Below are 16,293 nucleotides of genomic sequence, written 5' to 3' on the forward strand. Positions count from 1 at the left end.
AAATGTAGCTATTCTATTGGTCTGAAGGGAAACACTATTCATCTAAATATAAAAAAAAAAAGAGGTCAGAAGTTAGTTTTCATGAGCCTTGTTAGTTTTTTTAAACATTTGCCATGTCTTCTTATGTGGTTGGTAGTAATCATATAATTGATGAATAAATATGCAAGTATATTGCAATGTATTGAGACTCTTGTATCTTTATTTTTTCTACTGTTGGGATGCATGATGAAAAAATTAGACTGCAGACAGAGTGTTATACTGGAGAATCAAGTCTTCAAGTCCTTCTGTCTTAGGAGTTCATCCATGTTGTGACATGTGTTCACTGCAGGGGGTCTAGCACAAGAGAAAGAAAAACGTACAATCCTGCCACATCTTTAGGAGCAGTGAAGTGAAACACACTGGACTGAAATATGTTTGCCTCTTAAAAATATGCATTTCTTACTTGAAGTCTTCTATTTCTGCTAAAATTTCTTCTATTTCTTCTGATTTCTTGCTAAGCTGGTGGGGGTTCTGTTGTCAAAAAGCCTTGTTTTTCTGTATTGTCTTACCAACATCCCAAGTCACCGGAGTGACCGTCCCTGTGTATTCTGCTTGCAGCTGGGCATTTTAGTATGTGTTAGCTGACTAGGCCTAATCTATTCCTGAGCAGCTTCTAGAAAGACTGGGTGGTCAGACAATATTAAGGCCTCTTGACTAGATCTGTTAAGTGGTGGTTTTTTCCAGGAGCCTGGTAAATCCTGTTGCTCCTCTTTGTAGACCCTGGTTGCTGCTTTCATCTCTTGTCCATGGCTTTGACATCTGGCTCTAAGGTCTTCCTAGGGCTCCAGAGCCAGTTCTGGGCCCCAGCTATTCCTCCTCACAGCCAACAGTGCCTTCCCTTTGTCCGTGTCCAGACCTCATAGCCAAGTACTGACCACCCTAGGCTCTTTGGCCTTCAGCCTGCCTTCCCTTCTCTGCCCCATCACACACCTCCCTGGGTCCTGGCCCCTCTGAAGGTGCTGCCCAAATTCCTCTCCACCCCTGCTCCTTCAAAGCATATGTTTAGCAAAATTTTACTGGTGTAAAGGCAATTTCACTGACTTCCTCCATCTTTCCAATCAAATATGAAATAAGAGCAATCATCTCATAAAAACAGGGAAAGCTGTCTCCTCATGAAAACAGCCCCCCAACATAGTGTAACTGTTGTCATCTTTTCCATGTGTTTATTTTTGAGCTTATATTTTTGACATTTTGTATTTTATTTTAGTTATAATACACATACTAAAATTTTGTGTCTGTTTTTCCACTTATGTATCATGATCTTTTTTAAAATTCTACTCAGATCTGAAAACCATTTCTAGCACTGTTTTAAAGTCCATCAAGTGGCTGTCTCCTAATTTGTATTTATTTGGGGATATTGTGTTATCTCTGGTAGAGAATTAATGTGGCTTTTTCTGTGCTTGCCAAGTACATGGGTTGGCTCTATATCTAGACATTATTTCTGTCTCTGCCTTTATCTACTGAGAATACTATTTGTTTTAAACTTTTGAAGGCAGTATCTTTTTTTTTTTTACAGTCTCAAAAAGGTATGTTCTGCCTTAATAAACAATGAAAAAATAATCTGCCTGTACCTCACAGAAAAATAAAAGAGAAGGCATTTGCCCATACCACTTAAAAGAGAAAAATAAAACACTAAAATTGATGACTTACACTATGCATTACCCTATATTTGGATAGCTCTAATTATCTGCATGACACCCACTTTCACAACCTCATCTGGCTTATGTGAAAACACCATCCCAGGGTGAAAATCCTGTCTTTCTCTGGAGACTGGCTGAAAGTAGCAAAAGCAGCTGTAATGAGATTGCTCTGCCCTGCTCTCAGGCAAGCTTCAGCTCAGACCTTATTTGTATATCCTGCACAAGTTTCAGTGCTCTTTGAAACTGGGGCTGCTCACCTCTTCAGTGTTTATATGGCTGCCTGGCAGCACTTCCTCATTCCCTAAGCAAAACTGAGTAAGACCATTTGATTTATTGGTGGAGTAACTGCAGTGCTTTGAACATCATTCATGATGTGAAGACACTGGAAAATTTGCCTCCTGTGTTCTCATATTTTGTGCTGGAGTCCAGACTGGGGAATGGTCACCATTTCTTGGTGCATGGGGAAATCTGAGGCAGGAAAGACAGGAAGCTGAATGAAGAACACATTGTAGAGTCTGGAGCATATAATTTAGAGCCTTCCCGTTTCAGCCCCAGCTCCTTTGAATTTTTTTTTAACCACTCCACCCTTCCCAATTAGGTACTTCTTTGAAGGCTTAAGAGGTGACTAAGCCGAAGTATTTTATTTTCCTTATGATAGAGAATGTAATTTACATTTGAATCTTTATTTGACTCTTGACTTTGCCCAGTTCAATACATGTGTCACTTGACATGCAAGGGATTCCTACATCTCTGCTCTCTAGAAGCCTACTTTGAGAGCAATCAGGGTGTACACACACAAACAGATGGCCTGTCATGCCTCCAATTCAGAAGTTACAGACACAGCTGAGTGGAGCAGAGAAAACTTGAGCGTGGAGGTGAGGTGCATCCCACCTGTCCTGTCACTCAATCCTGGGAGTGTTTCCCATTGAGGGTGACCATCTGATCCAGCTTTCCAGCTCAATGGCCTGCATGATGGGGAATGACCTCCTCACCCCCTACATCTCATTGGACAACAGGACATCAAGAGGACCCTAGTTCACAGGAAGATGATGTAGGCTAGAGCGGAAACGTATGTAGAGGAGAAGAAGAAACAAGAACAGCTGACATAAGCCTATACATTAGACGAAATTACTAGAAAAGTAGGCAGGGCAGAGGAGTGAATGCCTTATGGGGTGATCCCCCTGAAGATCACAGACTAATGCCGTCCACTTACCCAAGCTGTGCTTCATCAGCTTGTTTATTTCTAGTGTTCTCTCTCCTTTAAGGATTCTAGGGCCAGGTGTTGAAGGAAATGTCTGTACTGTTCTTATTCAACATCTGTAGGTGAGGAGCTAATTGAGTAGGTGCCAGGGATCAGGACTGGGAGCAGAGAGGAGCCATAAGGTCACATCACTTGTTACTGTCTGCCATCTTGAACCCACACTGTCTTACTCACAGTTCGCTCATCCTCTTGGAGGAGCTAGGGGCTCCAAATTTTGAGCATACATTCAAATTACCCAAAGAGCTTATTAAAATAGGTCGCTTGAATTTCTAACAAGTCCCAGGTGATGTTGATGCTGCTGGTCCTGGGACCACACTTAGAGAATCACTGCCCTGTTCCACACTGAGAATCAAGTCACAGAGATGAGGTGATGGACACATACTTTGGTGTCTCTTTGAACTTGGAAGTCTAGCCTGTGCTGCCTCACATGTCCCAATCTATCAGGATTAGCCATTTAGAAAAAGACTGTCTCTTTCTCTGGAGATATCTCTTCACCATTTTTTCCCCTCTCTGGTTGGGAGTGAACTCTCTCTGGCTGCAGACAGCAGGGTTCTTCCTAGCTCTCCATTTCATTGCCCAGCAACCACTCCTGGTTCTTCAAAATCAGCAGGTAGACCTAGTCTATTGTTTCGGTTTCCCTGGATGAGCAAAACAGGATTAAAGCTACAATTATAAAATAACCAAATTGTCCCTAGTGAGATTAAGCACATGTGGTTGTTCAGCCTGGAGTGAGCAACATAGTATAGTGGCAAGTGTTTTAGTGCATAAAGCTGTGAAGGCTTCCTGTTCTCTTACTGGTCCCTCCCAGTGTCCCTGTGAGCAAGGGTGTGCTAGGACCATTGCTCCTAGGTACAGATGAGAGATGAAGAGCCTCCCAAAAGTACAGCTCACCTACAACTGTGGACGCATGACCAGAGCTGGAACTCGCCGAACCCCTATTAACACAGAGCAATCCAGTCGCCTTCCCTGGGAAACCTTGACAGGAATGGGAAGACTCCTCTCTCATCTTCTCATTTCTCAGATAAGTGTCTAGGGGCAGCATGGGAACCTCCAAGGAGGTTTTGTGTGTACTCATCTATATACTTCCCAGGTCTAAACTCCTGTCCCGATTCCTACACCACCTGAGTTTGAGTTTTGAGTTCCTTCTGGGATGCCAGGTTCTTCCCACTTCCAAGCAGCGGCTTGTGCTGATGCTTTGCCAGGAAGCCCCATCCCCCACCTTCTCTGCCAACATATACACACATACACCCCAGGTCTGCTCATCCTTCGGGGAGTCAGGGAGTCGTGACATCCTCTGAAAACCTTCCCAGAGCCAGGTACTTCTCTGTGCCTCTCACACGGTCCATGTTCCAGCCCAAGTCCCACTGTGGAAGAAGCCCCACAGGTATGATCCCTGCTGAGTCCTCAGCTCCTGAAGTGATCCCTTTTACATCATTGACGTTAATTGAATATTTGTTGAGTTAATGGATGAAGAACCAATAGACTCAGTTTTCCCCAATGAAGTTAATTAAAACACGAGTCCGAGGATAGCTCTGTTCTACTCAAAATGCTGTAGCTCCTGTGGCATCGCACTGTTGGGAAAGGCAGGTCATCCTCTGGCCTCAAGGCCCTGGATGGTGTGACCTCACCTCTAACCACGCTTCTCCCTTCTCTCTAGCCTCCTTAAAGTTTCTTAGGTGAGCCAGACACACTCTACTCCAGGACTTTTGCTATGATTGTTAAATCTTCTGGAACATTCTTCCTTTAGACTTCCCCATCTCTTCCTCACATCTTTAACTTGGATGTCACTTTGCTGAGACTTACCTTGATCCTCCTTTTAAAATGCGACTCCTTTTTCCTTCAACTTCCTACGCCATTTCCCTGTTTTACTTTCCTCCATAACTTTATTTACCTCCTAGCATTTTCATTTCACCTACTATCATTTTTTTCTCCTCCCCTGGCACCTGAAGTATATAATGGTTGAGGTTTTGTCTGTTTTATTCATTGCCAAAACTCAGTATTGCCTGGCATGTGGTGGGCATTCAGAACGCATTTATGTATCAAATTAAAGTGAAGGATAATGCCTGTCCTATTTTTAGTCCATGTAATAATGCAGGGAAGGGTAAGAAGTGTGCAAATTTAAGATTACAGAGGTTTCATGAAGCCAGTGACCTCATCTTACTCTCTTCTTTGTAGAAAGTGGTTGTCATTGTCATTAAATGGCATGCTAACTCTGAATTCCTGTCAGGATTTGGGGCTCATAGCTATTTTTATTTGCATAATTAGATCAGAATGGTGACTTAAGGACTAAAAATTTTGCCTAGCAAAACAGGAATTTCAGAATGAGCTGGTTCCCTTCCCTGCAAATGGTAAACCTGTTGGCCATAGCTAAGCATCAGTTGCTTCCTTGCACAATTTTACTTTCAGGATTGACAAGCAAAGGAGCTATTTGTGATTCAAACCGCCTTTTCGGCCTTTCGCTTAGATCAGGAGGACTCTTGCTTTTTACTTCTGCAGATCAGTGAGTAATAGAATCCACCTTGCCGTTCCTCCTGTCTGACTCTCAGCCTTCAGGAGTGATGTTCTACTAAGGAGTCCATTCCCTCCTAAATTGCTTTTTGACACTTGAAGAATTCACTCTGGTGTGCCTTCTGTCAACAGTTCAGGCACTCATCTTTCCAACTGAACCGTACATTATAGTTTTCCTCGCCTGCATCCCAGTCTTCTTCCTCATCACCATTTGAACAAAATCAGTTAGGATTAAATTTGAAGCATAATATCTCTATATGTGACTTTGAAACCCAGATTATTTCTTGTGTCATGCAACTTCTTTTTGCAAGGAAGCTTTTTCTGTGATGTAAATTTTTTCTGCAAATTGGCCAAAGTGTTAAGCGCATGATGGCAGCCAGTATTCTTCCCAGCATTTTTTATATATAAGAAAAAGTAGAAGAAATGTGTACCAGAAACCTACCACCCAGGCCCTACAGTTAACACTTTGATGTCACAGAATGATGAAAGCAATCTATATGTTAATCCTCTCTCCATTCATTAAAAAAGAACCTTTAGATGCTCAGCATGACATCTTAATGAGAGTTCAGTTTTGGTCAGAACGTCTATTGTGTTTATATTCTTTTCTGTGCAGGGCTGAGTTGTTTTCTTTGTTTACTTACTGTCTCTCTCTCCAGCTCAACAAAGGGACACCCAGGCCTCCTGTTCACTAATACATCTTTAGTTTCTAAGTTGTTACCTACTGATATTGCTTGGTAAATGTGCTGAATTTGAATGAAGGGATAGTGTTTAGAATCCTATGATACTAGAATTTTAAGTCTGTATCTCGAATTTATTTTCTTTCTAACATCTGCTTTGTGGCCTAGATAAATAGATAGGTCAATAAATCAGTTAATATTTATTAAGTAACTATAAGTATGGACTTGGTTCTGGGATAGAGTGACAAGCTACCATGACTAATGATTAATCTCCAGAATGGGCCTTGGTTTTGAAGCGTGTGTGCAAGGAGCATGATACTGGAGGCTAAGTCACACCAGTTAATCAAGCATTCATCATTGACTTGGACAAAAATATTTACTGGATAGCTGTTATGCTCTGTGCTCTAGGAAGTCAAGCATGTTAAGCACAGCACAGTCCTCCGGAAGCATACAGTTTGTTAGGGGAGACAGCAGTGAGTGATAAGAGCTCTAACTCTTCAGGGTGTCAGAGAGCTGAGGAGGAGGCTTAGTCTGGCTTGGGGAGTCAGGAAGTCCCTCCACTGGGAGGTGATGTGAGCTGAGACCTACAGGGAGGAGGAAACCATAGACATGTGAGACACATGCCAGTGTGAGATAAGATAGAAAGATATGACCCAAGTGGGTCAGCGTGGAGCCGAGTTTTCACTGGGAGCCTGGCCAGAAACAAAGCTGCAAAGACAGCTACGCTGGGCCCTGTGTCATCCTGAGGGATGTGAAGATTTTCAGCAGGAAACACTATTGCCACAAATTTCTGAACAATGTTTTAACAAGTCCTGTCAAGCCACACAGACGGTAGATTGGCTGTAGAGATCTTTGAGAAAGGGGTACAGTCATAGATTCAGAAGCCGCTTGGAAATGTACTGCATAGTTCAGGAGGGTGCAGGGATATATGCTACCCATTGATTTAAGTAGCCAAGAGTTGGAATCGCCCTAAATGTCTTATGGTAGGGTGGATTAGATAGCCTATCTGTCAAACTGGCTTGGTCACAAGGGTGTGTCAGCTCTTGTCACTGGGAATTGTGGCAGAGTAGAATTCAGGGCTCGGAGCATGTTCTTATTCTTTCTGTATCTCAGAGTTGCCTTTCTTTGGGTCGGTGTCCTTCTCAGGCAGGCTGTCCTCACATGGGCACACAGGGGACCACCTGTAGCTCTAGACCTCCACCCTGCCAGCTTTGTGACTATAGCAGAAAGACCTTGACTTCAAAAGTAGCTCCAACTAGTTATGCAGAGTGACAGGAGTGAAGGGGTCAGGACTGGCACCATGCCACCTGCAGGAATAGACTCCCATGGGTTCAGTCCCACACGGGATGCAGGCAGGCCAGAGCCATAGGGCATCCTATGTGACAGGATCAGCTCAGGCACATCAAGCATCAAAATACTGTGCTGCTTCAACAGCAGTGATGAGCCCTGATTATTATCTAGAAAACTATCGTGGCACCTTGTGTAAGTGAAAAGAGTAGGTGTAATAGGATCCAATTTTAGTTTGAGGATGAGAAAGATCCATAAGCCTAGAGGAAAAAAAAATCCCTCTTACAGTGGTAATTTCTAAGTGGTGAGATGATGAGTAACTTTTTACTTTCTGTTGTCTGAAAAAAGTTTTTACATGGAGGACATATTTCAGTTATAATCAGGAAAGTCAATAAAAGCATTTGTATTTAGGGGAAAGAAAAGCTTGTTTATTGCAAAAGTCTTGGCAGAAATCAATGAGGCCTAAACTAAAAAAAGATTAAGAGAGGAGAATGAGTTGATAGATTTTGAGAAGCTAACGTTCCTGGGACTTGGTGACTGACTGTGAGGGTGGAGGAAGGAGCCCAGGGTGACTGTGGGGTTTCTGCCCTTAGCAGCTGGGTGGTGTGGGTGTAAGGCAACATTCTTAGAGGTGTTTGGGATTTAGTGTTAGACAAAAACAGAACTTACAGATTTATGGATTTGAAAGGTCAGTTTGACTTGGTAAAATTGACTTGATAAAAATTTGAAATTGTATTTTAAAAGAAGAGCATTACTGCTTGATATGGTGTGTACTTCATTTATTAAGTTATCAGGAAGCTGCAGAAGGGCAGAAACTCTGTAATCACTCAATTCCTAACGTGTAACCTGGTTTGTAGAATGAGCACTCTAAAATGATTGTCACTGAGTGAGGTAGTGAAGCTCATCTAATAGAAATTTTTTACATGTGTGCACATTTATGTATGCATGTTTATTAAATATTTAAAATGGTACACACATGAGACGTGTGTGGTGTGTGTGTGTGCGTGTGTGTGTGTGTGTGTGTGTATATATAATGATCAGATGAGAGGACCTGGCATGTCCATCATCTCAAACATTTGCTATGTCTTTGTGTTGAAAGAACTTAAATCCCCTCTGCTAGCCATTTTTGAAATACACAATTTATTGTCAACCTTATTTGCCCTCCTGAAACTTAATAAGAAAATTATCTTAAATCATTTTAAAGTCCGCATAAAAGTTTAGCCTCTAGTTTGTAAAAAGTTGAGCATAGTTCCACATACATATGGCAGAGGTTGCTCACAAAATTATAATGGTCTATATTACAACATATGTGTACATATACATATATACACATACACATACATACATATATATAATAAATTTACATATATACTTAAGTATCTACTTATATATAGATATATACATATGCATTTTTTAATGTGTGTCTTGTGTGTATTTTGTTCTACCTTATAAAATTATTTTCCTTTGGATCATGTTTTACTACTATAGTTCACAGGGTCCAAAAAATAAAATATTTTGACTACAAGACTTTATATGAAAGTGGCCTCAAAATGTTGGAACCAGCCATTCTGGGTATGAATCCCAGCATCGCCCCTGCTAGCATATAGCCTTTGAAGCCTTGAGTAGTTTAAGTATCTCTCTGTTTTCTCACCTAAACAAATCTGTTATAGGATTCTTTGATAAAATAAAAGACTCACTATAACATGCTTAGCACAGAACTCAGATGTAGTGAGAACTCAAATATCAACTTTGTTTTTAAATCTCATTTGTTTATCTTCTGAGATGTACTGATTACTGAAAGTACAAGATTTCCCGCATCTCATTTGTGATGGGATTTCTTTGATTTATCTTGAAATGTAAATATGTACTCTTTGAAACCTTCCCAACACAACTAAATTCTGTGTTCATCTTTCGGCAGAGCAAAAGAAAAAGGTTGGACTGAGGTTGGATCTCTAGGGAAAGGTCATTCTGGATAGCATCAGCCTGGACTTGTGGCTTTTAATGGATTATAAGCAGGGTGAGCAAGGCTAGTGTTGAGGCTGGGGTCCACTCCTCAGATGATACCAGCAGGTCCCAGCTGCTGGTCAGCTCCCTTAAAAAAAAAAAAAAAAAAAACCAGGCCACACCTGGCCTGTGGTTCCATAGAATCTCTGCCTGGGAGAGTCCAAGCTAACAAACCCTCATGCTGACAAGGCTGAGTGTCCAGTAACAAGTTCAGTGTTCCCTGTAAAGAGACTGAGGGCCTGGCTGATAGTGTGTGTGGTGCCCTTATAAACTTCTGGGTCCTGAACCACGCGTGCGTGCAGGTTGCTGCTCCTCGGGTTGATGTCTCACAGTGGGAGAGGAGGGTTGAGATAGAAAATGTTTGGATGAAGATATAGAGAGTTCATGTGTGTCATTTGTTTTTCCTGCAGGGTTCAAGTCAGTTTAGTACCAAATGATGACAGTCACAATAAAGCAAAAGCCTGCCATCCTGACATCTCTTTGGAATAGATTACTTACTACTTTCCTTCCCTGCCACTATCCATCCTATAATCTAGGGAAAACTTTGACAAAAAAATTATACATATGTACATACACACACATATATACACACACATATACACACACCCATATGTGTATGTACGTATACACACACATATACATACATACATATACTATGTACTATACATATACTATATATGTATGTGTACTATATACTATGTATGTATATGTAATACATATGTAAATATATGTATGCATATATAATGTGTATGTAAATATGGTGGTTTAATGTTCTTTTCATTTTTGACTATACCTTACTGCAGTGTAACATGAAAAAAGACCCACTAAGTATTTTGCACACTAGATTCTTTGTTTTTGAAGTGCCTACATAGGGACTGGATAACTGAAGTATCTCAAGAATAGAGTTTACTTACCATATATTTTTTTCTAGAAATAAAGAGCACAGTTCCAAAGTTCAGAGTGTCAGATTCTAATTCAAAACTTCTAGGATAACAAAAATTTTAGGAAGAAACTTTATAAACTGCCTTAATGATATTTAGGATGCACACAGGCTTTCTTTCCTTCCCCCATACTGTTTCAAATCCTCTTCCCTCCCAGCTCCTTAGAAGGAAAAAGAAAAAAAAAAAAAAAAAAAAAAGGCAGCCTTTGCCTCTTGTTGGCAGTAGAATTTATTCAGTAATTTACTTTTCAGCCAACTGCAGTCGTTGCCCTTGCCTCTGGGCACTTGTTCAAAAACACAGAAATGAAATAACAGATTGGCCAGACCGAGCACAACTCCCCAGTCACAACCCTATTATCTCCTCGTTCTGTCACCCCCATTAGGCAAAGGCCTGGGAGACCGGATGGTGACAGCGCGTATTTATGCAGCTCGCGCATCTCCACTGCTCTAGGCTTTCTGCCAGTGTGCCTCTTGCCCCATGTTCCTCCCGGTGCAGGACCACTGGGAATGGGTTTGGGGCAGCTCATCCCTAGGCCTGTGCTGCAGGCTACCTCTGAGTTTCTTCAAGGGCTCTGAGCTGCCTTCCTGTCTGGGAAAGGGCTCTTCATCCTGAGAAAACCAGAGCAACACAAAGGGGTCCACCTCTCCCACTTGCTAACCGCCCACCTGTGAATGGACGTGGTGGGAGCTGCAGGGAATCTCTGATACATCTCAATTACCAGGAGGAATTTGGTTTTGTGTTATTTATAGCCATTCTATTCAGGTCAGATCAAACAGCAGTTGCTTCACTTAATAGCTGTGTGTGGCCTCTGCCGGTCCATCTCCAGAAAAACAGATGTCTCTGAACAGGACAGAGGTAGAGGAGAGGAGAAGGGTCTCCATTTAATCATGGCAGAATTGTTTTCTGACTGTTGCCTCCTAGTGGAACTCCTTTTAATATTATAGGCATGAGATGCAAACATGCAGGGAGGCTATGGTACCATTCCCTGCTTGGTGAAATGTTAAAATAGGAAAGCTGTATAGGACTGAGGATGTAGCTCAGTGGTAGATTGTTGTCTTAACGTGTGGAAGGATCTGGGTTCCATACCCAGTACTGCAAAAAGTAAACAAAAATAAATAAGAAGTTGTAGAGTCCATGGTAAGAGAGAGATGTACAGGAAAACCCTTTTTCTCTGTCTTCTGAAACAGTCTACCCCGTGGACACTCCACATTTGTGGTGGTTGACTTTTGAACTGGTTTGTCTCCTACCTTATATTCTGTGTGTAGTCTATACACTTGTTCAATGTAGCCCCTTAATTACAGTCATTCATCATTTAATGAGGTATATTCTGAAAAATGTACCCTTGTTAGGTTATCGTGTCATCATGGTTAATTGATGTTAATGCAAAAATCACAGGATGTACTATGTAAAAACCAAGATAGCAGTGATGTCACTATGTCTTATAATCTTATGGGACCAACATCATATGTGGGGTGTGTTATTGACCCAGATGTCATTGTATAGCACAGAACTGTACACTGATTAGTAATTCTAAGAGGAGGTGAAAGTTTTGGGTGATACCGCTTGATTTTTGCCCCCAGTTATACAACTGGATGGTCAGCTGGAGTCAGATCAGATTTTGTAAAGGTCCTACCCTATTTAGAACCACCTATTCCCTGAGCATGGTGGCACACGCCTATAATCCCAGCAGCTTGGGAGGCTGAGGCATGAGGATCGCAAGTTCAAAACCAGCCTCAGCCACTTAGTGAGACCCTGTCTCAAACAATAAAAAGGACTGAGCAGATAGCTCAGTGGTAATGTGCCCCGGGGTTTAATAAGCAGTATACCTCCCCCACCAGGAAAAATAAATAAATTAAAACAGAAGCCCCAATTCAGTCCTGTCCCATACAGATCTCTGGTTATTAAGAGGTGAAACCAGGAGGAGGGCCTGTCTGCCAGGAGACTAGCCTGGTACTGGGAAAACAAGGAGAGAACACAGCTTAATGATTTTTAGACAGATGGATTTTCTCCTAAAAAGAGCAGGATTTGGTTCATATTAATCCATCCTGGAGAGAATCATTGCTATGTGAAGCTTTTGCCCAGGATATGTGAGAGAAGACAATCCCTCACCCTCCTAGGTGAGGAAGAACAGGGTGAAATGGAAGCATCTGCATAAGGGGGAGAGGGCTTGTGATAAAGCTGTAATTGCTGCTGCTGCTGCTGCTGCTATTGCTGCTGCTGATCGAACCCTAACAGCCCTGTCCTTTGCTTTCCACATCAGCTCACACCCCAGACAACAGCTTTCTGGGGTTTGTGGTCGAGCAGCACCTGAACTCCAGCGACATCCACCACATTAACGAAATCAAAAGGCAGAACCAGTCCCTTGTGTATGGCAAAGTGGATAGCTTCTGGAAGGTGAGTCAGCCTGTGTCCATGTCACTCTCTCTGGAGAGCAGCTTGTTGGGTAATTTAATTTAACTTTGATCCAGGGAGTAATCAAGCCAAGTGCCCAGGACTTAAAGGGATCTGCTTAGACGTAAACAAGAATGTTCAGGGGGTTGGTTGCTGTAGCATTTGGGCATCTAACCAAGGCTTCAGTTGATCGTCCATCCTTATAGCAGCTGTACAGCAGACCCTTTAACTCTACATGTCCAAAGTGACACCTCATGCCTTCTTTCACAGCCAGTCAGTATCCAAGGTTTCCACATCCACACACTCGACCAACTACAGATTGAGTGTATTCTGGAAAAAAAAAAAAATGTGTCTGTACTGAACATAGACATTTTTCTTGTCATTCTTCTCTTAACAATACAGAACAACAAGTATTTACATAGCATTTACATATTATTAGGTATTTTAAGTAGTGTGAAGATGATTTATAGTGTATGGAAGGAAGTATGGAGATTCTATGCAAATACTGTGCTATTTTATATAAGGTACTTAAGCGTCCTCAGATTTTGGCATTCTTGGGTATCCTGTCACCAGTCTCCTGTGGATCTGGAGGGAAAATGATACTTATTTCTGAGAACAAGGGCACCGTGGGGTTCAGAAGGCTTTCTGGAAGGGTCTGCACAGAGACCCTTTGCCAAGTGAGTCTTTGCCTCTATCCTATGAGAAACAGTAAAGGGAGGCAGCTCCCTTTCCTGGGGAATGAGGCAGCCTCATGATCTTTGATTATAGTCAGTTCACACCTACCCTGGAAAGGAATGCCTCCTGGGGCTGATGGTAGGCAGCTTGCTCAGGGAGGTGGGATGAAACAGAGCTCTGCACAGGCTGAACCAGGTGTTCCAAAAGCAACCAGCTGTTGGGCCCCAGAGGGCATCCCTGCCCTTCTGCGATGATGTCCAGTGTACACCTGAGGCAGGTACAACAGAGGAACCAGACAGGGAGTGACCCGTTGACAGGCAGTGTGGATTCTTTTATATGGCAAATTAGCCTCAGAAGACAAATGTCATAATTTTGAGGAATGTTTGTATAGGGCAGAAATCTCCAGAACTTTAAAACATGATTCTTCTTAGATGTCAGAGTAAAGCCCTTTACTGAATGATCATAAATTGTGATTTCATGTTATCATGTCTCTGCTATCGAGGAAGTCAGAAATCCTGCAGCTGAGGGAACACAGCTGGTATGCAGGGTGACAAGTTGCTTGTAACTGCTTTTCTGACTCATGTTCAGAAAAGGAAAGGCAGTGTCCCACCCCTCAGCTCTGCAGTGTTAACTACTGCAAAGGGACAATGAACTTGGCCTGTTTTGAGGGACCCTGATTTAATTCCAGATAAGGGTATTTGTTATAAACAACAATATTGTGTCTTTGTTTAGTATAGTAGTTCCTAAATGGGGACAGTTTTTTTTCCACCTCACCCCCCAGCCCCCACCAGGGGGATATTTGGCAATATTTGGAGATAATCTTGATTGTCACATCTGGGCTGCAGTACTATAGCATCTAGTGGATGGAGGCCAGGGGGCTGTAAACATCCAGCAATGTACAGAGAATTATCTAGCAAAAAATAGCTATAGTTCCAGGACTGCAGGGCCCTGACTAGTAAATAAGAATTATTTTCAACGTAAATTATAGGTCCCTAATCCAAAAATTTGGAATCCAGAATGCTTTTTGAGCTCTGAGATTATGCTACAAGGTGTTAAAGATTCTATACCTGACCTCCTGTGATTGGGTCACAGTCAAAACTCATGTGCACTAAAAACATTTATAAAATTACCTTCAAGCTGCATGTACGAGGTGTATATGAATTTGTTGTTTAGATTTGGGTCCCATCTTCAAGATACTTCATCATGTATGTGCAGATATTCCAAAATCTGAAAAAAACAAAAAATCCAAATTCAAACACTTTCAGTTTCAAGTCTTTCAGATTAGAGATACTCAACCCATATTCCATACTTTCTCCTCTCAAGTAGAATAAAAGCAAAATCAATCAAGGTTTCAGTTGGCTGAGATGTTCCCATTCATCTTTGTGTCTCCTGTATCAAAATGTGCTCCATGTTGATGATGCATTTTTGGGGTGATTTTCAGATTAACTTTGGTTAAGAAGGCATGTTGGGTGTTCTCATTTGCAGCGTGGTTGTGGTGTGGATGGATCATAGCACTGACTTTAGGAACTCCTAGGCTCTTAAAGGGTGCAACTCTCTTCTCCCCTCTGCAGCTGCTCGGAGAAAATAGCTTGCATGTCTGAGCGGGCTTGACCTTGAAATTATATCACTTCTGTTTTGGAACCAAATGCAGCCCCCTTCTGGGTGCCTCTGGCAGCATTGTCTATTTCCCTAGAAAAGCAAGACAATAGTTTGGTAGTGAAAGCTTTTTGGTTGCCTGTTTGGGATAAACTAATACGGCCACTAAAACCACAATGTCTTTGATGCCAGTCAGAATCCCAGAAGTGTTAACTATGTTGCTTAAGTGATTAGAAATGTGATTTAGAAATTCCTCTGTGTTTTAATGTGTTAAAACTCTGCAGGTGACCCAATCTTCTACATACCATTGCCACTCAAGGATTACAAATGGTTTAGTGACACTGTGTCTACATTCATCTTTTCCTGAATACCCCAAATCCAGATGATGTTTCAATTTTATGACATCATTCCAGCATTCTGTGCCAAGAAAAGCCCCCAAAAGATGAAAATACTTTGAAATCTTCATATGCATTCAAGACATCCTCTTCAATTTTTGAACACAGAATAAACATGTGAGACTTTAGTTTTTTTCTCAAAATATCCCCATTCCAAAGTATTTCATGAATATACACAGAAAACAGATGTGCCTTTTAAGCAAGATGTTATTCCAACCACATTGCCAAAGCGGTGTTCAACCCCAGTTTTAGTGAGTGGGAGGCTTTGTAAATGTTTTTCTCCGTCCTGCACCCGCTTTGCCTCAGAGATCTTCTGGAAAGGAAATGACTTCTGTCAGTCCTGGAAGGTTTAGGATTTGAGGTTGGGGAGGGCACAGTGTGGACCAGGTGATTTTTTGAATACCCTTTTAGAACTCTGAATTCTGAAGGTACCTGCCTCACTCTCACACCACCCTCCCTTTTGAAGGCATCTCCACACCCACCCAGGCACTTGGGAGTGAAATGCCACCACGTGTCTCCCTTACAGCTGAGTCTGATTGCACCTGCCAGTTATCCTGTAACCCAGGAAGTCCAGCTCACTGGTGTTTGGAATCATGATTCTGCCTCAGAAAACTGAGCCAAGTCAATGTGATTCTTTGGTTGGTGTTAGAATCAGAACAACAGTGACAGGAGGTCATGGGAACAGAAATCTAAAGGATGTACCTGGCTGAAGTTGTGAGACCAAGGCAGAAACACCTTCTAGGACTCCAGATGAGGAAGAAAGGACCAACTCTGAAAGGAGAGGGTGCTGCCAAGAGGGTGACGAGACCCACCCTAGGGAGGAAAGTCTCCACCGTGGGAGAATAGGGTGCTTTGGAGAGGCAGGCAGACAGATCCGAC

General features: G+C 42.1%; 1 protein-coding gene across 11 annotated transcripts in view; it reads left to right on the forward strand.

Moving 5' to 3' along the window:
* The window catches only part of MGAT5 (alpha-1,6-mannosylglycoprotein 6-beta-N-acetylglucosaminyltransferase), a 328,573-nt gene that overhangs the window by 221,918 nt on the left and 90,362 nt on the right, over positions 1–16,293 (forward strand). For all 11 annotated transcript variants that reach the window (XM_079135630.1, XM_079135632.1, XM_079135627.1 and 8 more), the window contains one exon: positions 12,618–12,751. In XM_079135630.1, the coding sequence (XP_078991756.1) occupies positions 12,618–12,751 (134 nt within the window). The remainder of the gene's footprint in view (positions 1–12,617; positions 12,752–16,293) is intronic.

Source organism: Sciurus vulgaris (assembly GCF_902686455.1).
Source record: "Sciurus vulgaris genome assembly, chromosome: 3".
NCBI lineage: Eukaryota > Metazoa > Chordata > Mammalia > Rodentia > Sciuridae > Sciurus > Sciurus vulgaris.